The sequence below is a fragment of the Kogia breviceps genome, chromosome 6, assembly GCF_026419965.1.
Source record: "Kogia breviceps isolate mKogBre1 chromosome 6, mKogBre1 haplotype 1, whole genome shotgun sequence".
In the NCBI taxonomy this organism is placed as follows: domain Eukaryota; kingdom Metazoa; phylum Chordata; class Mammalia; order Artiodactyla; family Physeteridae; genus Kogia; species Kogia breviceps.
The window spans coordinates 129,208,248-129,231,551 of NC_081315.1; the positions used below are offsets into that span (position 1 = coordinate 129,208,248).

A 23,304-nucleotide genomic window follows, 5' to 3' on the forward strand; every position below is an offset into this window, starting at 1 on the left:
ATGTAATTCAGTATTAGTTCTTGGGTGACTCTGAGGAATGGAAGGCAGGATGATACAATCTGCTTTCCTTCCATAAGGAACATGAGTATTAGCGGGGAGAAAGCAAGTTTGGACATAAGGGCTAGAGAAAAACTCATTGAAACCTCAATGGCACTTTTTATAGTAATTTTTCTTAGGGCTACGCTAAGACTGAGCCGTATTTTTAAATATATTTTCTCTATAAGAAAAGGCAAAGCCGTCTTAATGAGTAATATAAAAGCTAAGAGATTTGAAAATTCAAAAAATTATAAAGAAAATGTATCATCATTTTTATTGCATTTCAATTAACAAGTTCATTTATTTATATTTTTGAATGGTGTTTAAATTTTTTAATTCAAAATCAACGATCAGTGCATGACTTTCAACCTGAGATTTCCTAGTTTTGTGGTGACGACAAAATCACAGTTCCTAGGCTCGTGAGCAAGACTGGTACTTATTAGCAGTAGTAGAAGTCGTAATAAAAATAATGATGTCTGACAATCATAACACTTCTTACTTGATTACCATCTATTACCGATTTTCTTTGAAGATGCCCCCATATTATTATTATTCTTAACTAGCAAATAGGGAAAATAAGGCAAAAACAAGTCAGATAACTTTAAATCTTCATTCTTTCATTCATTCCTTCATTATTCATTCCCCTCCTTGTTTCTAAAAGCATATTAAGCTAATAACAGCTTAATGATAGACATCATACGGTGACTCTTAAACAAGTTGACAAGGTAAAATGAAAACATGACTACTTTACACACTTCTCTCATCACTAAGGCATTATGCCAGTTAGTTACATAAAAAATAAAGAGATAAATATGTCAAACCAACTTGTTTTATGTAGAGAAGACATAATCCAAGACATTCCCTTTTCGCACAGTTATTTGCTATCCTGAGAATCCAGTCTGAATCTCAGTAGTAGGTGTTCGGACGGAAGAATCTCAGTAGTAGATGTTTGAAAATACAGTGCATGTCCAGAGAGAGGGCTTCTGAGTTTATTATGTATGTGCAGATATACAGTTATGTTTCTAAAATCTAGATTACAAAACTGATATAAAATTCAAGCTAACAACATATCTTGTTAAGATAAGAATCTTAATCCTCTATGAAAAGAAAAACAAAACAAAACAAAGCCGGATAACAGGTTGCTTTGGGTGGTGACCTACAAGGTATCAGGGATATGATTTCCCTCTTGTTCTGCTGTCTGCGTGTCCCTCAGTCATCAGAGGTAGCCCCTCACTCCAGTTACTCTTCCTGGCAGTTATTGGTGGCGACAGCCAGTCTGACCTGAAAAGAAAGCAACACTCCTTCCCAACCTGGAAATGGTGGTGACTTATTTCAGCAGCCCCCATGCCCTGCAGCTGCCGCCGTCACCCTCCCAGCAGCAAGCTTTGTTTATTTAAAATACAGCAGGCCGCCTTCGCCTGGAAGCTGGCTGGATTCTTCAAGTGCTAATCAGCTTAACACAGTTTTCCTGAGCGTTTCACATAACAAGAAAAAGTCTGTCACTTTTTTCCACATGAGACCATTACTTCTGAGCCATCCTACTTCTTTAAAGAATTTCTTTATAGTGGATGTTGTAATAGGAATTGTTTTCTCTGCTATTTGTTGGTCAGGTATAACTAGGCGCAGAGTGGATGAGGGAAATTAAGGAGAAACTACGGAAGCATACTTCTCAGACTCCACAAGTTAGTTACTATTTCATAGTCTTAGAAACAAAGTCACTATAATTTCCTTTTCCAGCCCTGTGTGTAGTGTTAGTAATATTGGTGTCATGGTGTCTTTACTCTTTATGGATTTATAGGAGCCATTTTTCTGGCAATCCAAAACTCTCTTAAACATAAAACATTGAATGAAATGAGTTGAAAAGATTATTAATACTATTAGACAAAAATGCTGCTCATTAGTTTCAAAGAAGATGATGTCATTAATATTAACAATGTCACTTGCTTTAAAAGAATAACTATCCTACTCCTGTTTTTCATTAGAAATACAAGGAAGAATACTAAAAAAAACCGAATACTAAAAAGTCTTTACTGCAATAATCAATCATTTGAAAGAGTTGTCTGAAACTATTAGATTTACACACTTTATATTGGCCATACCTAAGTTTATTATAAGTAGTCAAATACAGCTACAGTATATACTAAACCCACCAATTCAGTCAGTGCAACAATTTAGGGGGACATTGATTCTTATTTTAGACAGTGTTAGCTCAAATAATATGACTACCATTAGTGCTTGTTATAATTATATATTTTTCCCTACTCATCCCTAATTATTCATTTCTGTTACTTCTTAAATCCACTCCTTGGTTAAGAAAACATAGACATTTCCATGTAGCAGTTAAAGACAAATAAGATAAAAAAGAAAATACGTATTAAATTACCTATTAGGCTCCCTGGCCGTGCTTACTAGTTTCATTCTTGGTTTCTTTTTTCTATAAGCATATATACTTTACTTTCATGGATGTGTCCAAAGTATTAACTCTATTAAGAGTTTTTGAATGCTGAATTGCAAATTCTATTTAAATAACATTAACAGTAGAAACTCTGTGATTTTCAAGCCCCCAACATAATGGTGCATTAAGAGGATAATAGAAACCAACATGAAGGTAGCTAGCTTACAGCTGCCCAAGCCTCCTCTCCCTACATCATAGACCTATTTTGCTTGGTATTATGGTGTGTGTGTATGTGTGTGTGCCTGATTGTGTATCTGTGTATGTATATATGTGCATACATCTATCTGACTAGAGTGTTCTTGTCTCCTTTGGGTCTCTGGCTCCCTGGTTGAACTCTGATAAGACCACCATTTGAAGAGATCCTACCAGCCTCTTCCTAGAATTGTATCTCTGCTTCTGAATTTGTATCTTCTCAGATAGACATCATTACTTGAAGCTAGGACTTTACACAACACTAAAAATCACGAAGTAGGACCATTCAAAGCCAAAACAGCTTCCTACCCTAGGACTGGGTCCTTTCCCCACCTGAGATTGGTATATGCCAAAGTTGACTTGCATTTTAAAATATGTTTTCTGTTACTTGTTGTAAAACAAAATAAGATTAGGGAACGTGTGGACATTTGTGGGGGTTAGATCTAGGGGGTGCGGGATGAACTGGAATTCTGGGACATCTTGTGTTAGTCTGACATAACAGATGAAGGGCAACATGATATTAGTATTCGTAGATTCAAGGCATAAATAGTATTGGTGTCACTGTGAATGGTGGGAGAAGGGACAGTCAGGTGTTTGGAGCTTCCTCTTGAACCCATTTATGAAGACTTAATGGTCTAGGAAAGTGGATCTAAACCCCAGTGTGCAGAATTCATGCTTAACCTGTCTGGAGGAGGGCAGATGCCTCCGTGTTGGGGCTACTCCTCCTCTTATAGTTCGGGGCTACTCCTTGATACCTATGGGTTATAGACATTCTGGATCAGTAAATAGATGATAGGTATGGATATAGAGCCTGGTTAGGTGTACGAAAGATACAAATTCTGATTTCTCCAAACATCAAATATAAAACAATCTTACTGTTTACCTTATACAAAAGGACTTTTAAACAAACCGAACTTGGAGAATTTAGATAACCCACAGAGACTATGATTTTCAGAATCAGTAATAACATCATTGTTTTGAATTTATGAGAAGACTTGTAGTGGTAATATAAGAGACTAAACTATAGCTCTAAATAGATAATGTCATATTAGCTTTTCCCCATTAAATTTTTAAATTCATCATATTATAAGCACTAGATACAATAAATTATAGAATCTTTTCAATGATATACCCAGATTTCAAGTGTTTTGTCTGTGACTTTCCTGCAAGTCTACTTATAGATCCGCTAATCCTCATGGCAGAGTGTATAAAACATCTACCTTTACGTGGTCCTTATTTAGTATGGAATATTTACCTAAAGCAGGCTTTGGTTTTCTTCTGGACTGAATTTTTTAAAGGTATTTTAACATGTGTACATTTAGCACGCTTCTAAAGGAATGAAAAATATCTTTAGATTCCTTAAAAATTACTTTTGTTAATTCTTTTTCCTTAGATCTCTCTCTGTCTTTTATTATTATTATTATTGATATGTGGAGCAAGACTTTAATTTTTCTCTTTTCCAAATTTTGAAATGGGAGATGTGTAGCAATTCATGTTAAAGATTATTTCAGAGATGAACTTAAATTCACAGGGCTTTAGTACACACCAACCCTGCATAAATGAATAAATAAAACACTGGCACCAGTTATTCTCTTCCAAAGGAGTGTCCACATTCTGTGTGTTAATTTGTTTTCTACCATAACCATTTCATATGATATTCAGAATTATGAGAGGAATAACATTTATTTTCTCTACTCTTCCCGTACATCATCTTGAAAGCCCAAAGGAATGTTGTGTTCAGAACAGCAATTCCTGCTGTTGTTCAGTGCATATTGAAAACATACTGTAAACAAAGCTGTGGATACCTCAGGGGCTGATGCATATGTGATATTAAAACATTTCTTTGAAGAGAAAACTTGTGTTTGCCCACGGTTGCCCAGTTGGGAGTGCTCCTGTGCATACCATAAACTTGGCCCTCGGTTTGTCCCTGCTCATGGGTTGGAGTGGCTGCTTTCGTTGTTTGAATTTGGTTGCACTGAAAAAGCAAGCCTGTTACTTCATTGTAAAAAGAAAGTGCTTGTCCAAGCACGTTGCATGGTGGCAGTTTAGAGGCTGCTCTTTTTGCTGTCTGGAACTTGGACAACTTTTTAACCTCTCCAAGGCAAGGTAGCTGTGACAAGGTGTCAGTTACTTTAAAAAAGTAAATAAATCACAGGCTTCGAGTTTCGGTGTAATAATAAAGATCCAATGTCCTCACGTGAGTTTCTCATTCCATGATTTTGAATCATATTTTTTTGTAGTGAATGCTCTACCTTCAAAGTAAAACTTTAAAACTAAATAAATTTAAAAAATAAATGCACAGTTTAGAGAGCAAAAGCACCCCGAGAGGAAGATTTTTAAGAATTCACAACGAAGGAACAATGAGTTAACTTCAATAACATGAACTAAAGAACCAAAAAAATTAAAGATATATTTGAAATTTCCTCTTTCCTTGCGTATTTTCTTTACCAAATCAGGAAATACCAGGATAGCTGTAGTGTGAACATCTTTGTACTTGAGGGAGTGACTTTAAATGTTTAAGATATTTCATAAGCCAGTTAATCACTTGCTGTAAGTTCACCTAAGACAAATTTCCATGAATAATTCTAAACTTAGTCTATAAGATAGTACCTCAAAAATGAAAAATCCGGAGATGAATCTTTATGGCTTAACTCTGTTGATCGGCTAATGTCAAACAACAGTCTACATTTGCCAGGTTCCCCTCCAAAACCATAAATTTGTACTTTTTTTTAGAAGGGCAATAAAAACACTAGTCATTAATTGAACAGAGAGACTATTTGCTTGATAACAAAATGGTCTGCAAATATATGGAGCTTGAATTTGCTCATCTTTACCAACTAATTTCCAGGGTTCTTCAAGTAAGTATGTGTAATAGAGGAAGGATACCTTGCTGAGCAAAAATTGTTTCAGTTTTAGTTTCATTTGTTCTTATAACCTCCAAAACTGTTGGTAGGCTTAATCCTGAGTCACAGATTGTCTAAAAAGAATGAATAAGAATATGTAAATAATAATAACAGTAATAACAGCAATAACATCCATAAATTAGATGAGAGTACAAAGGGTTTTTACAGCTGATTGAAAGTGTGTTAGGATTGCTAAAGTCTTTTCCAGACAGTAGCAACATAAATGACTAGTTGCCAGAATTGCTGGTGCTTATTCTATTTCTACTTAGCATTTTTTCAAATTTATTTTTTGTATTTCTTACTTTTACTGTTTAATGTTTGGTTAATATTCTGGAGATAATACTGCGTCAGAATACTATATTACATTTTGTTTTTCACTGTTTAAGAAAGATATGCTAACAATACTTCAGAGCATTGGTCTCTAAAAAGTAAACTTTTTTACTTTTTAGCATGAACCACCGGTACATGCTTATTTATTTATAAATTATATATACAAGTACATTATACAACATATTAATAAACATATAAACACAGATATATAAAAGGATGAGATTTTATGTTTTAAATATCTACTCTAATTATCTTAATTTTATACGCAGTGGATGATTTTTCTCTTCCCTCTTATTTTTTAACTTTGTATTTTAACGTAAATATAGACTTACAGAAAGCTGTAATAAATAGTACATAGAATCCCAGGAATGTTTCACCACCTCCCCACAAATGTGACATTTCATATGACTATAGAACAATTTTAAAACCAGGACATTGTCATGAGTTTAATAGTGTTAATTAGACTACAGACCTGATTTAGTTTTCACCAGTTTTTACATGCATTCATTTGTATTTGTGCATTTGCATGTGTATTTGTGTGTGTATAGTTCAGCACTGTTTGATCCCATTTATAGATTCATGTAATCACTACTACAATCAAGATACAACCTTGTATCTTGGATCACCACAAAGAATTCTCTTGTATACTCCTTTATTGTTGAATATTCCCTTCTTCCCTTCATCTCTGTCCCTTGGCAACCACAAGTCTGTGTCCATCTCCACAGTTTTGTCATTTCGAAAATGTCGTATAACTACAGTCATAGAGCAAATATGTAATCATTCGAGATTGGCTTTTACCAGTAAGCATTATATTCTTGAAGTCCATCCAAGTTGTATGTATTAATGGTTGTAACTTTTTTTGTTGCTGAGTAGTATTCCACCATATGGATATATCCAAGTTTGTTTAGCCATTCACCTGTCCAAGGACATTTAGGTTATATCCAGATTTGGGCTCTTATGAATAAAGCTTCTGTGAACATCCTCATAAAGATTTTTGTGTGAATAGAAGTTTTCATTTCCTTGTGCCCAAGTGTGCAATTGCTGGGTCACATGGTATGAAGTTTAATATGTATCTCACTGGCTAAAATCAAGCCGATGGCAGGGCTGCTTGCCTTTCTGGAGGCTTTAGGGGAGAATCTGTTTCCTTGCCTTTTCTAGTTCCTCCTGATGTCCTTGCCTAGTGGCCCACTTTTATTTTTCCATGTGCTTATTTGCCCTTAATATCTCCTCTGTGGTAAAATGTCTGTTCGTATCTTTTCCCCATTTTCTAGTTGGATTCTTTGTTATTTGACTGTTGTGTTTTGAGAATTCTTTATGTATTCTAAGTACAAGTTGTTTGTTGGATATGTACCTTGCAAATATTTTCTCTCAGTCTGTAACTTGTCTTTTTATCCTCTAACATGTTCTTTTGCTTATGGGAAACTTCATAAAATCTCATTTCTCGCCTTTGAGTGAGTGACGCCACATGCTACAATCATGAATATTTCATGGGGTTTTAAAGAAATTTACATGAGACAGTAATCATTACTTAAAACTGTATTTCAGGTAATACTTTGTGTTGATTCGGATGCATTTAGAGTTGGACCAAGTAATGTGCTAGAACTAGCTCTTACCAGTTTGCAAGAGCTGCTTTAAATTTTTTCACGAATGTTACAAATCAATTTTAAACAGTCAGTACCCATGGTGGGGTATGTCTACCATGGGAATTGTCAGTCACTACAAAGCAGTGTGTTTAGAGGTGAGATTTGAACTAAGACTATCTGATTGTGAAGTTTATAGTCTAATCCACACCACTAAACTATACTACTTATTACTGCCTGGAAAATTATATATATACTGGAAAATTATAATCCTAAATAAGACAAAGTTGATGAAACAAAAATAAAATAGCAAAAAAATACAAAGCAAATATAATCTGTTGCAGAGAATGCCCTGACTTATTTATTTATGATAGATATCTCAATTGGTATCGATTTACTTTTTAAGAAAAGAAAAAAAAATCTCAATTTATTGATAATTCTTTGCCTAGTTCCACTAGTGGTGTGCTGATAAATATTTAACAACCCACTCCCCAGAAAGAAACAAACAATTTAGTAACTGTTTGACCCTGGGCAATATCATTTCATATGTAAAATTGTGATAGTGATAATACATACTTCTAGATTATGCTGCTCATATCAGTATAAGATGATGTTTATAAAACAGCATTTAACAGATAATGACTCAATAAATGTTAACTGTTACTATAATCATCATCTCTATAATCTCTACAGGGTAAGCTGAACACCTTTTATAGTCACAGCAAATTTTACCACAGGACATTCAATAAATTATGTATATAACAGTACTAAGAACGTGGCTACCTCCATGTTAGTCCATATGTTAATAGAGTTGAAAAGATAAATCAACAGACTACACATGGGAAAAACTCATCTTAGGTATGGCACTGGACATAGAAATATATAACGATACAAATATATGTAATAGAATAGGTTAAATATAAGTCGTTCCTATTTACTAAGTACCTACTATATGCTGTTGGATTCCATTCTTTTCTCTTGAGGGAAAAAGCCCTGGGAAGTATAAATAAAACAAACCCTCTTCTTAGAAAATAAAATTAAAGAGATAAGATGATTTAAAAATTACATGACGTGAGCTTTTTTTGCAGTTGAACTAAAAATGCCTTGTTGATATTAGAATACCTTTTTAGTATTCAGGCTTTTCCTACCTAACACTTAACATCCTAGAAAACGAGGTGTCTTACTTGAAAACGCTAACCGGAAGCCCATTTCCCAAAAATCCCCAACCAGTTTCTTAAAACCTGCTAAGTCCATATAATGGAATGTTTTTAAATTAGCAAATTATGATGTTAGGATGTAAAATGCTTAACCCGTGCTTCCTGCTGACCTAACAATCAAATGTAGCTGTTAAGGAAAAGTCGCTTGGTTGACACTCTGAGGGCTTTCATAATGTCTACACATGATCTGCCCTTTGCACCAGTTGTATGTGGGCTGTAACATGAGACTTTCGCCTCATACATCCTTTCATTTAAAATGTTATATTACTTTTGAGAAATTTAAGTAGAGAATTTTTCCTGTATAAACATCAGCTGGAAAATGTTGGATTAAGAGATGTGTATTCCCTGAGATATGGGTGTTAAAACTAAGAGGCATTCTACCAGGTAAATGTTAGCCATGTTAGCCACAGGCCTCTTCAGGTAGGCCTGCTTTTTGTATTCTGGCTTACTTATTGGGTGAAGTGCAGTATAACAGTAAACCTCTGGTTTAATGCTGCATGCTTTAAATATGTGCATATTTAATTCTCAAACAACCTTCGATGAGAAAATGGGGGTTCAAAGGTCTTAAATTAATTTCACAAAACCATATAACTCCTCAGTTTCAGAGCTGGGATTCAAATCTACTTCTATGGTGATATTCAGGAACAGCTATTAGAAAACTTGTAAAGCAACAAGGAAAACACACTGTAGTGTGTCTCAGATGGATCCAGTGTCATGTTGTTTGGGATTAAATGCCCTTTCCATCCCCCTGCTCCTACAGGAAGTTTTAATCCCTGTTTCCAAATAATCATTATATGAGGCACACTTTTCCATTGTGCTATATATACAATTAACCCGATAGTATTTTTTTACTCAGCCTTTAGTAAATATTTCTGAAATCACTATTTGCTGCAAAAGAATTAATAAAATATATTAGGAAGTTTGCTAGAGCTTTTTACTTTGCTCATCTCATGGAATCAAGTGAAAAAATAGACTTATCATATTTCATTTACTCAGTAATTCACATGAAAGTCTACTTTAATATGGCAGTTGAACTGAGCATATCCTAACTGCCAGCCTCATGGAATCATTGGGCATTAAAGCAATCAGTTTTTAAATTTATGTTAGAGAAGAAGAAATGAATTAATGAGGAAGAAAATCATGAAGGGAAAGTTGAAACATTATAGAGAATTCTATTGTAAATTAGCTGCTTGACCACTTTTGCATCAAGTGTTCTAGATAAAAGCAATGTGGTACTTGGTCAAATGTTAAGTCACAGTCTGGCCGTTCTGTTTCCTTGGAAACACTCAAATTATTTTAGATTGTGTTTCTATATACCAGCAGTGAACAATCAGAAAATGAAACTGAGAGAACAATTTCGCTTATAATAACATCCAAAAGAATAAAATACTTGGTAGTAAATTTACCCAAGGAGGTGAAATACTTGTACATTGAAAACTACAAAACATTCATGAGAGAAGTTAAAGAAGACCTAAATAAATGGAAAGATATCCTGTGTTCATGGATTGAAAGACCTAATATTGTTAAGATGTAGGTACCACCCAAAGCACACTACAGGTTTAATGTAATCCCTGTCAGAATTCCAACAATGTTCTTGCAGAAATGAAAAGATTGATCCTCAAATTCATATGGAATTCAAGGGGCCCTGAAGAGCCAAGACGATATTGTAAAAGAAGAACTAGGTAGAGGACTTATACTTCGCTGATTTCAAAACCTACTGCAAAGCAGTAATCAAAACAGTGTGGTACTAGCATAAAGATAGACTGTATGTAGATTAATGGAATAGGATTGAGAGTCTGGGAATAAACCCATGAATATATGGCCAATTGAATTTCAACAGTGGCCAAGACTGTTCAGTTGGGAAATAATAAACTCTTCAAGCTGGCACAACTGGATATCCACGTGGAAAGAATGAAGTTGGACCCCTGCCTCACACCATATACAAAAATTAACTTAAAATTTATCAATGATCTAAATATAACAGCTAAAATCATAAAACTCTTAGACAAAAACTTGGGGATAAATCTTAATGACTTTGGGTTTGGCAATGGGTTCTTAGGTATGAAACCGAAAGCACAAGGGAAGAACAGAAGTAAAGGAACAGCTTGGCTTGTAAACAAACCCAGACCACAATGACAAAACTGTTATAAAAACAAACTAGTTAGATCCATCTAAACAGCTTATCTAGCTATCTACTGATTTGGATAAGTAACATGAGACCAGTTTTTTTATTTGTTGGCAATTAACCTACATATAGTAAACTAACCTCCAGGCTTTCTATCTGTAAGCTTTGTCAGACTTTACCAAACTGACCGTCAATGGTATTGTGGATAGAATATACCAAAGTCTTTGTGGTAATGTATTTAGATGACGAAGAGGGTTAGGGATATTCTCCAGAAGGATACTAAAGTGATTCTTATCAAACAGTATTAAGAAATGGCCATTGTTCTGATTGTGTTCCTCCCACTCCCCAGATCTACTCTTGCCTTTATCAGTGTTGCATGTGTGTATCTCTACATGAAAGGGAGGGCGAGGTGACCCCTATGGACTGTATAGCCCTGACTTCCATTCCACTGAGTTCAGTGAAAAGCATCAAGAGGAGATTAGATGATGGGAGGAGAAAGAAGTCAGGACATGTCTTTCCTCTCCCATCCTGTGTAGCACTACAGTTCTAGCATCGTCTGTGTCACTTTGTGACTATATTTCCTGTACTTTGAGCAGCCACCCTACCTTCCCAGAAGCTTCAGCTTTATTTAGGTTTTGATAAAACTGTCTCCTCCCCCTTACTCCTTCAAGCTCCTAAGCAGTAATAGCTTCCTGTAGTTTCTAGATTTTGGATCCCTCAGCATCCCTGGTGGGTACTCTTAACCTTTCCCACTCTTCTGGAAATGTTTCTTAAACTGATTTATCTTTTTAAAATCCCTGCAAGAACACTGGCTAATTTACTGATCTTCCAACACAGTTATTTCAGCAAATATTTACAGAAGCTATATAGAATAACTTGTATCTGTTTAGTTTTTTAATATAATTTAATACAATATAAATTAATTTACATGTAAATGGTCCTAAAAATAGTTGAAATTATTAATAATCTCACTGAATTTACTCTTAATTGTCCTATCTCATTTTACAAAGATACATAAGTACCCTTGGGTATTTTGTTACTAGATCAGTGATTTAAACTGTCAGTACATTTATTATTAATGCCCACAACGGTCACTGGGGATCAAAACAGCAGTTTAAGCAGTTAAGGAAAAGCATGGGACATTAGCAACATTTATTTTAATGTCTTTGCAGTTAATGGGAAGTTTAGTAAGCAAAAGAAACAGATTATGACAGAGTTCATAATTATAATATGTTAACCGAATTTAGAAGTATGGCATTAACATTGATCTTATTGAAATTATTTGTTTTGACTGGATATTAACTGCTTATTTTTTAAGATATATTTTTTAAAACTTAATATTATGTAGATATAAAAATTGGGTCCAACACTGGTTTTACTTTAATTAACCTTTGAAATAAATTAAAATTGAAAAACAATACTCATTTGCCCCTGCTCATTTTAGATATTGAAAATATATGTAATGATTTCATACATTAGTCTAGAGCTAAACCAGTTTAGACAAAGCCGACATATCAGATTTGCCCACTTTTCCATGAAATATTTTAATGCTTTAATCAGGCCCTAAAGTTATCTTCTAATGCTAATTGTAATGATGTGGATCATATGGGTCAATCATTTTATTTTTTAAATGTTAGAAATTATTGGATAAATTGTAGCTGTTTTAATGACTTCTAGAGTTTATTTGTACAATAAAGTCTAATCAGAATGTTTGAGCTAGAGAATATGTTAGGTATAGTGGTCCAGTCCCTGTCCTTTTACAGCTGAGAAAGCTGAAGCTCCAGAAATAAAGTGAGAATACCTTCGCAGAGGTCACACGTAGGATGAGAACAGATGTGCAGATGTGCGCTCCAGTCTGTCAATTCCAGTTTTTTTTTTAAAATTATTATATCAACTTCATTAGAGAGGTTCTGTGATGAGCACTATTTTACGCATGAGGAAACTAAGAATATGAAAAAATAAGAAAATCATCTTATCAACTAATTGGAAGTTTTAACTAAGTATAATTATCCTTTTAAGCCTACCCCCCCCCCTTTTTTTAATGGCTTAAAACAACACAAATTTATTATCTTACAGCTCTGTAGATGAGAAGTCTGACACTGATCTCACTGGGCAAAGATCAAGTGTCAGCAAGGCACATTCTCTTCTGGAGGCTCCAGGGGAGAATCCATTTCCTTAACATTTTCCATCTTTAATGGCTACTTGATTCCCCTGGTTCATCCCCCTCTCCCCTTATCTTCAGAGCCACCAACGTCAGGCTGCGTTCCCATGCTGCCGGCTCCCGGTGCCCTCTTCTGATACTCTCTTCCACTTTCAGGGACCCTTAGGATTACACTGGGCCCACTGGGATAAGCCAGGGGAATCTCCTTATTTGAAAGGCAACTGTTTAGCAAACTGATCTCCATCTGCCACCTTAACTCATCTTTGCCATGTTACCTCACATATATTCATAGGGTATAGGGATTAGCACATACACGTTTTGGGGGGGCCGGTATTCTGCCTGCCACAACTGTCTTATCCATCTGTCCAATTATATATACATACAACCTAGGAAATGTAGTGAGTCATTTTAAAAACTGTGTCCGTATCCTGCCCCTGCTTTCCCAAACCACAGCCCCCCCCAAAAAGTAAGAAAAAACTATCCAAAGTCTCAAACCACAGAATGAAGTCGTTCTAGAGTTTAAAAAGTCCAGTTCCTCTTTTGCTATATGGATTTAAGAGGTCAAGATCTCCAAAGTATCACTTGTGTGGGAGTTTTTGTGTGGGAACCTAAATGCTCATAAGTTATTTCCAAGTCCCTCTCACAGAATGAATAGATATGATCCTGTTATAATCTGCCTGCTGTTTGCCTGAAATTGTTTAAGCCCTTTTTAAAATTGAGGTGTAACCGGCATAAAATGTTTTATTTTAGATGTACAACATAATGATTTGATATCCGCATATATTGTGAAATGAGCACCCAGTCTATTTTGAAAGCCCATGTTTTTCCTACTACATCACGGTGCCTCCCACCTTTTAAATTCCCACCCGTGCTCCTTCCACGTTCCAGATATTACAGGTTTTCCTGTCTTCCCTCAACACCCACCAAAGAAAAGTTCCTAATCCCCATTCTCTCTCTGCTTCCAGGGATATTTATTGCCTGGATGAATCTCTAAATAGCATATGCCCAAATAGTGTAACAAGATGAAATGAGCATTGTAATGTCAGAGGGGCTCTTTGGGGGGCCAGCGGGGCTACTAATGCGAAGGCTATTCTGTCTGAATCTGCCCTAGTTCTGGTCTTGCTTCTCATTATCGCTTGTTCTTTAGTTCACTCCTGAACTGCATGCAGTCTCTAAAAACTCTGGGTGTTTTCCTTTCCTTTTTTTTTTTTTTTTTTTAAACCTATATGATCTCCTAGTAAGGGCAAGAATATAGGAGAAAGGCTTTTCAAGAAAATAGAGATTATTTTTAATTTGGTAATTAACTGTATAGCAGACATTTAGGATCCTGAATTTCATGTTCCAAGATAGCAAAAGCTGTCTATATAGACAGCCCAATGGCATGAGATTTGACCTATGACATGTTTTTCTTGGACATTTCTAGAAGGCATTCTACCTTTTTTTTCAATATCATATATTTCCATATTATACTTTTGAAGATATATGCAGATAAAAGTGATTGTGGTCATAAATTAGCATAACCTTTCTAGAAGGTAGTTAATATGTAACAAAAAAACTTCAAGTGCTCACCTTTTGTCCCACTAGGAATTTATCCTAGGATATAACAAGCAATCCAAGATGTTAGTTTAAAATGTTTGTTGCAGGATTTTTATCGATTGAATCTCTAAAATAAGACTAATGGTACCCACCTATCTTAAGGGTTGCTTTGAGGATTAAATATTACATATGTGCTATATGTAACAATAATCAACTATTAAAATAGTGATATGTACTATATGTATTAACAGTAAAAGAAATCCATACACTATAATTACTGAGAAACAAAAGTATCAATAGGTTATAATACAGTCATAAATAACACAAATTTTATGTAAAACAATGTACAAAGATCTGGAAGATTGTTCCCAAAAATGTTAACAGAGCCATCATTTTGTTAATTTTTACTTTCTAATTAATGTAAATCAGTATTGTGTCAAAATTGTTTACAATACTATGTATCATTTTTATATTCACAGAAAGCAGTCAGTTTTATTTTTAAAATAAGCTGAATGTGCATAGCATTGCTAGTTACTAACAGTATCACTTTTAATTTGTTCTAAACTTCCTCCTGTGTAAAAGGAGAGTAATAATAAACTTCCAGCATAAATGTCAGTTATAATCCTCATCCCGTCTTCCTCCCCATTTATGAGCTGAGCCATTCTTGGCTCCATAATAGCTGAAATGAATGAATGCCTTCTCAAAGGATGTGGGGTCAGGTTTCTTATCATCAGCTTCCTTAGCACAAGTAATGCTGTCAGAAAGGTAGACGTGGGTGGAGGGAAACCAAGATGTTGACAGAACCCAGGAGAGAAGTCAGCCTGATGATTCAGAGGAGTATTGGCCAAGTCGAGAACTGTGTGGCTATTTTAAGACTGTATTTAGTTTTACTCAACAATTAGAACTCAGTCATGTTTTAAACATTATCTTGGTGAATTTCAGGAAGGGGAGACCATCTCTCATTTGGACTCAGCAATTTTATTATTAGGAATATATAGAGGAGAAATTCTCTTGGTTAAAAAATTTTTTTTTTTTTTTTTTTTTTTTAAGGAAAAACTTTAGACAGCTAACTGAAGTGAATGGTGATCTGAGTGCATGTGTAGAGGATGTAGTGAGTGACATACCCCTCCCACACACACCAGAACCTTTACCTTGAGACCTGAGTGCTTTTGTCTGGCCCTTCTTAGAAATAACACGATTTTTTTAAGAGTACTGTATGACCAAATCTGAGGGGTTTAAAAATAGGTGAGACACAGGGTATCCTGTGGTGCAGCATATGGATTTACAGTTTTGTTTTGTTTTTTTCTTTCTTTACTTCCCCATTTAGTTAATACTAGGCAGTAAACCCATTTCAGAATTATTCACTGAAAAGGAAATGGCTTAACTACTCACAGCTGTAGCTGCTTAGGCCCTCAACAGCTCCCTGGGATTTAGGATCAAATCTGAGTTGACATTATCAGACTACTTCTGCCCAAGATAATAAAATTTGAAGTCCTGTGTTTCAGGAGGACTGAAATGTGTGCAAATACCTGAGGAAGTTTATTTAAAGTATTATCTTTTCAAAAAGCAGGAGAAGCGGGAGTGCAAGACCAGGATAGTATATTGGGGTCTTTAGTTTAAGATTCCCTTAACAGTTTCTTTCCCTGAGGAATTTTAGTTCTCTTTAGCAACCTAGCTGTCAAGTTGCTGGTGAATTCACAATAGTGAATCTTGCAGAAAATATGAAAATGAAGAAATGAAGAAATTTCATTTGCTATTTGTACTGGACTGGGTGCAGGTGTAATAAAAGTAGGCATCTGATACAAGAAAAAAGAGAATTCTACTTAATTGAGCTGAAGTGAATCCCATCTCTATAAAGTTTGAAGGGTTGTGAGAGGTTTGTGTTATGATTATTTTGTTTAGAAAAGTTATACAGGTTTTGCCTTTCAGAACAAAACTTTCCATTTTTCATCACGATTTGAAACCATTTGTTACCTGTCATCTCCATTCTGTAAGCTTCTTTAAGGTAAGGGTGATATTGCTTATCTTTGATAAATCCAGCACCAGACATAAATATTTATTTGGTTGGCTAATTAATTAATTTTCCTTTTTAATGCAGGTAATTTTGCCTAACAATAGTTTTATACACACACGGGCCTACCTTCTGTTTTCTGCTGCTTCCAACTTCAGGAGTTTGGGAATGGGAATAGTTTTGCTACAGCAATTTACAAAGCTTTAGTCTTAAGGGATGAAATTACAATAAACTGAGTGGGAATTGGAAGGAACGGTAATATTGGAAGCTGTTTTTATTTTAATGTTTATTGCTAGAGGATAGAAAATGGTTAGCTGTGGCCTTCACTACATTGAAACATCACAGTCGGTGACAAAAATGAATTAACCACCACTCCCCATATTGGCACTTAGTGTGACAAGTGATGCAAAGCATAATTACATAATTTCTTTTCATATTTTAATGTCTATAGATAATATATGTACTCATAATTTACATATATGTAAATATAAATATAGAAAAACAAACCACATAATAGTATCTATTTCAGACAGTTGAAATATGTTACTTCTATGTGTGGATGTGTGTGTATTTATTTATACATACATACATACATATATACGTAATATTTCTAAAAGTAGTACCTAACAAGAAGACCTTAGCTCTGTTTCTTAAAATGAACATAAAGCTCTCATTAATAGACATTTTTTCATATCTCTGAACTTGAATGAGTTGAAATCTTGAATTTCTACTAAAAGTCTATGACAAGAATTTGGGACCCAGTGTCACAGGAACAGTACAATTCCATTACATGTTTCTCTTAACAAGTAAAATCAAATAGTTTACAGGATTACTTTTCTTTCTAACAATTAGTGCCTTTAGTAGAAATCTAGAGTTAAAGCAGAGTTCAGCATATAACTGAACAACAAATTAAAATTTTACTTGAAATATACCTCTGTTGTCCCAGATTCTATTTTGTAGTGAGTTTTAGCCATGATCCTTTTGTTGTTGTTATTAATGAGCTAAACATTTTTCAGCTGATAATGGTTAATATTTTTAAATGAATTTACGCATTTTTTAATTTACTGGTGAAGATAAACAGAAGTCTTTGGAAGAGAAAGATGCTCCCTCATGTGAAGGAAGTTGATGAGACTGGTTAATGCTTTCATAAGGGTAATTTATCCAGTGTCCTGACAATTTACTTTGTATCTGGGAATAGTTTCTTCAGTGAAGTTCCCCACATACCCTGGAACTGCCTGTCATTGTGGTAGCCACATGTGGCTATTGTGGCTTGTCCAAATCAAGATGTGCTTTAAGTATAAAATATACTCCAGATTTCAAAGGCTTTGTATTAAAAAAGTATACTATTTCTTTAATAATTTTTACATTGATATTTAAATCACACTATGGATGTATTATATTAAATACAATACACTATTAAACGTAAGTTTACCTTTTTAAAAAACTTTGAAATTGTAGCTACTGGAACATCTTAAATTATATATGTGGCTCACATGATAGTTCTATTGAGCAGCTCCAATCTCGGATTTTACCTTTATCATTGTCAGAGTTTAAATGGATGATGATCATGATGCCACGGGTATAATCAGAGTGGAAATCTGGGTCCTGGGTCACAGGTGGCCTCCAGCTTTTACTTACTTTTTACTGACCTCAGTTGTGGCCTGCTTTTTGTAGGAAATACAATTTTTCCTGAGCTAATAGCATATCAGAATTTTTCTTCACTTCTTTAGATCTGGTAAAATAAGTTAGAACATTATGACAGGAATGGCTCTTTCTAACATATAAATAACACTTCTTGTGTGTCTGTTATTTTAAATTTCAAATTCTCCATTAAAACTCTGGGATGGGTTTAGGACATGTTTCTCCTTGTTCTGAAAGGTGTCATTTTCAAGCAACAAAAGTTCTTAAGCCCTAATATTCTGGTATGAAGTTGCTATGTGTTTTATAATATTACTGGTATAACAGCCATGCATGGTTTTAATCTTTGAGAGGTTATATTTTTATAGTTTTGTCAAAGGACTTTCTTCATGATCACATCTGAATGTTGTTGCAGTGACAAAGGTTAGGGATTCATACTGAGCAAAACAAGCCTCCAAATTTCAGAGATGTTTAAACTACTCCTTACATCCTCCTTACTTATTATGCTTATAGATTACTTAATGTTTTTTGTATGCAGATTGCTGGGGAGAGGATTTATAAGAAAGAATAATTTATAAGAAAGAATAATTTGCAGTATGTCTTTCCAGTTAATTCTTTTATCACATGGCCTTGGGGTGGGGAGGTGGGTGCAGAGAGAGCGTAAGACCAGATTGGTCCATGAACTGAGGAAATGTGAGCCAAGAGAATGCTCTGCTTCAAGATAAAGGCCAGGCGGACCACATTTTTGTTACTGTTTTCATTGTACTTCTCCAAATGATTTCCTTCTAAAGTTCTTGAAATTTCTAGTCAACTTTGAACTAAAAGTCCAAACTGGTGATGATTTGCTTCCTGGATTTGTGAAAGGAAGACTAGAGGTAATACCCTTTTAGCAAGTGTGATTAGAGGTCAGGGAATCATTAAAGGCCCTGAAGCATTTTTGTGAAACTGGAGTTCTTAGTCTGAGTGTCTGGGCCACATAGTTTCAGTAAACTCAAACTTACCATGAAGAATATAGATAGAAAGGCAACCCCTGTATTCTCTTTGGCTAGGTATTTGCAGATATAATGGCAGTTCCATTTGTGTACAGTGATCACACTTTCTTCTGTTTACTTTTGAGCTCTTTTCAGTTTCTTACGGAAAATTACATAATTACAGAAATTACTTAAAATACTCAGATGCTTTATCTGTTATTTCAAAACCTCCTCCTCCAAAAAAATCTAAACATTTCATTGAAACTCCTTGAAGGTATTTAAACTGTGATTTGCACAGATTTTTTTTTTCCTAATCCCAGTTTCTTCTGGATAACATCATTTCATTTACTCCTAGTCTATTTGTTCTTTCACTCTCTTAGACAACAATGTAATATGTTCTCTCTTCAGACTTTCAGTACTGTCTCCTCTATCCTCAGTCTCACCTGATGTCTTTTTAATAAGAAAACTGAATAACTACCAGGAAAAGCATTCAGTAGAAAATAGACCAAAGCTAATAGGGATGATAAAATTAGCGAACTTTAAAGCAGCTATTATAAATGTATTTAAGAATTTAAAGGAAAACACATAATTGAAAGGAGATAAATGGAGGCTATGAAATAAATCAAGTGAAAATTCTAGAGTTGGAATATATAGTATCTAAAGCAGAAATTCACTGGTTGGATTTAACAGATTAGGTGCTACATAACAATAAAACTATCCAAACTGAAGCACAGAAAGAAAAAAATGTGTGTGTGTGTGTGTGTGTGTGTGTGTGTGTGTATTGGGAGTGTGGGTCATGGAAAGAATATAGCCTCAGTAACCTGTGGGATGATATCATGTAATCGGAGTACTTTAAAAGAAATCAGAGAGATTGGGGCGGAAAATTATTTGATTAAATAATGGTCGTGAAAATTTCCAAATATGATGAAAAAATATATATCTTAATAAACCCCAAGCAGGCTATACATAAGGAAAATTACACAAGGCACACCATGATTAACTTGTGAAAAACTAATGATAAAGAGAAAAACCTTAAAAGCTGCTGGAGAAAAAAGTGATATTACATACAGATTAACAAGATAATAATCCTGCTGATTGCTTACAGAAACCATACAAATCACAACCCAATGGAATGACAAAGTACTGAACAAATGAATGCACAGTCAAACATTTCTTAATAAGGGTATCTTTCATTTATTTAGTACGTATTAGATACCAGAAATTGTATTAGGTTTAATATACATTATCTCATTTAATCCACAGAACAACTCTGAGAGGTAGTAAAATCACCACATCTTAGAAATGAAGGAAATAAATCTCAGAGAATCCCAATGACTTGGCTAATAGATGTTACACACTTAGCAAATGGGAAATTAAGGGTTTGAAACCAGGTGTGATTTGACATAAAGCCACTTCTTTCACTAGAAACCATACAAAGTAGAACATTTATATAACCTGATGTACTAGGTCAGCCAATTGGAGGCTATTTGTTGTGGTTTGTGTGTTTGAAAACTACTGTCAGTCAGCACTTAAGATGTGCCTGGCTCGGTATTCGAATGGAATAGTAAATGATACAAATATGGTTCCCCTTTCTCATGGAGCTTATAGTCTAGCAAGAAGAGAAATATGGTAAGTCTGACAACCTCTCAAGGTTGTTCTAAGGATTAAATGAAATAATGTGTGTTACAAGAATCAGCACAATTTGGGTATATGGCATCTCTATTAAATGTTTCTATTTATTAAATAATTTTAAGTATTTAAGAAAATAGTTATAGGTATTCAGAGTGCTTTGAATAAATACCAAGTGCTATGGAAACATGTAGGAAAGGGCTTCTGACTTAGTCTGGAAGATTAGAGAGGGCTTCCGTGAGTTGTTGATTTTTTAGCTGAATCTAAAGAATGAATAGGCTGTTAGCCAGAAAAAGAGAGGGTGGGGTGAAGAAGATCATTCTATTCAAAGGACTCAGCATTTGAAAAGACGTAGAGGTTGGAGAGAACATAGTATGTCCTTTATCGGACGTTGAGAAATAACTGATGGTATGATTGGAGAGTATCTGACAGTCATCACATTTGCATTAAAAAATCATTTCAGGGCTTCCCTGGTGGCACAGTGGTTGAGAATCTGCCTGCTAATGCAAGGGACACGGGTTCGAGCCCTGGGCTGGGAGGATCCCACATGCCGCGAGGCCCGTGAGCCACACTACTGAGCCTGCGCGTCTGGAGCCTGTGCTCCGCAACAAGAGGCCGCGATAGTGAGAGGCCCGCGCACCGCAATGAAGAGTGGCCCCCCGCTTGCCACAACTAGAGGAAGCCCAGAAACGAAGACTCAACACAGCAAAAATTAATTAATTAATTAACTCCTACCCCCAACATCTTCTTTAAAAAAAAAAACGTGCTGGTCAATTGGGACACATCCAGTCTTTTTAAAAAAAACAAATCATTTCATCATTCCAGCGCTCTATGACCAGTCTTTGAGGGATGTGACAAGAATGGACGCAAGGATAGCCATCATGGTTCAGACATTGGGAATGGACAAACTTAGAATCCACAGAACCTGGCAGTTTTGAAAATGGGAAAGGAGAAAGAAGATACACAGTTTCTAGGTTTCTGGGTTGGTGGAAAGGCTGTTTGCTGAGAATGGGAATCTTGGAAGTATCGCAGGCTTGGAAATGAAAATTATGAATTATGTTGGGTATGTTTATATGGATATACTTGTGTGGCATCCAAGTAGAGATGTCAAATATGAAAGTTTTACACATGAGTCTGGAGCTCAGAGGAGAAATGTAGACCTGATATGTAGATTTGGGGAATCATTTGTCTGTAGATGGTAACTGAAGTCAGAGGAATGGATGGAAAAGTGAAGAGAAGGAAGAGAAGAAGGAGAAGTGTAAGTGCTGAGGAACTTCAATCTTCAAGTTTAGATAAAGGGAGAATAACCAGCCAGCAAGGGCAGCTGAGTAAGAATATCCAGAAAAATGAGAGGTATAGTGTAGAGTGTCAGAAACCAGGAGAGAAGTGTTTTAAGAACAAAGGAGTATTTCAGCTTTTTAAATCCTGCTGGAAGCTTAGGCAAGATATGGGCAGAAAAAGTATTCGTTTTTTAATTTAAAAATCTGGAAGTCACTGATGATCTTAACAAGGGTCAATTTGGTGGTGGGATAAGAGTAGATTGGATTCAACTGAGAAAGAGTGACAGGTGAGGGCTTCCCTGGTGGCACAGTGGTTAAGAATCCACCTGCCAGTGCAGGGGACGCGGATTCGATCCCTGGTCTGGGAAGATCCCACATGCCCCAGAGCAGCTAAGCCCGTGCACCACAACTAGTGAGCCTGCGTTCTAGAGCATGTGAGCCACAACTACTGAAGCCTGCGTGCCACAGCTACTGAAGCCTGCACGCCTAGAGCCCGTGCTCCACAACAAGAGGAGCCACCACAATGAGAAGTCGACGCAACTCAGTGAAGAGCAGCCCCCGCTCGGTGCAACTAGAGAAAGCCCGCACGCAGCAAGGCATGCATGCATGAATGAATGAATAAATAAATTTATTTTTTTTAAAAGAGTGACGGGTGAGTAACTAGAGACAGCTAGAGCTTAACTCTTTAGCTTTGCATGGGGAAGAAAGAGTTTGGGCAGTAACTGAAACACGATGAGGTGTTCAACAAGGGTTTTTAGTAGGTCAGAGGTATCTGAGTATGTTTAAGCCATGATGGAAAAAAGCAAACAGAGTAGAACTTGAAGTTATCCCAGAGTGGGGATAATTGTAGTGCCATGTGTTGGCAAGATGAGGTGGGGTTTGGAGGGAGTGCTGCTAGATAAGGAGAATAGTTGATAGAAACTTAGATAAAGTAGGTAAAAATGTCTAAACATCTAGTCTAAATGTCAGTTCTTACCATCACACTGAAATCAGGCAAGGACTTTGCTTGCTATTTCTAAAGGAAATCTTTCTTGTTAGAACAAAAGACAAAAGTAACCCAAAAAAAGCAAATAAAGATACTGAACTGACATCAAGGAGCAATATCAAGTAATGAAACACAAAATTCATTTATTGTTTAAATCATTAAAGCAGAATTGTCTGTTTGAGTTCTTTTATATCCACAGTCCTATTAAGCAGTGCTAATCCATGACCTACATGAAAGATTATTTTTAATGCTTTG

At 35.4% G+C, this 23,304-nt stretch overlaps 1 protein-coding gene across 3 annotated transcripts in view; it reads left to right on the forward strand.

Moving 5' to 3' along the window:
* The window catches only part of AFG2A (AFG2 AAA ATPase homolog A), a 335,245-nt gene that overhangs the window by 220,500 nt on the left and 91,441 nt on the right, over window positions 1–23,304 (forward strand). Inside the window, exon 15 of one of the 3 annotated variants that reach the window (XM_067036617.1) lies at window positions 21,248–21,413. The exons of the other annotated variants lie outside the window; for them this stretch is intronic. Coding sequence (XP_066892718.1) covers window positions 21,248–21,349 — 102 coding nt within the window. The 3' untranslated portion in view covers window positions 21,350–21,413. Of the gene's footprint in view, window positions 1–21,247; window positions 21,414–23,304 lie in introns of those variants that run through there. 3 annotated transcript variants of the gene reach the window in all.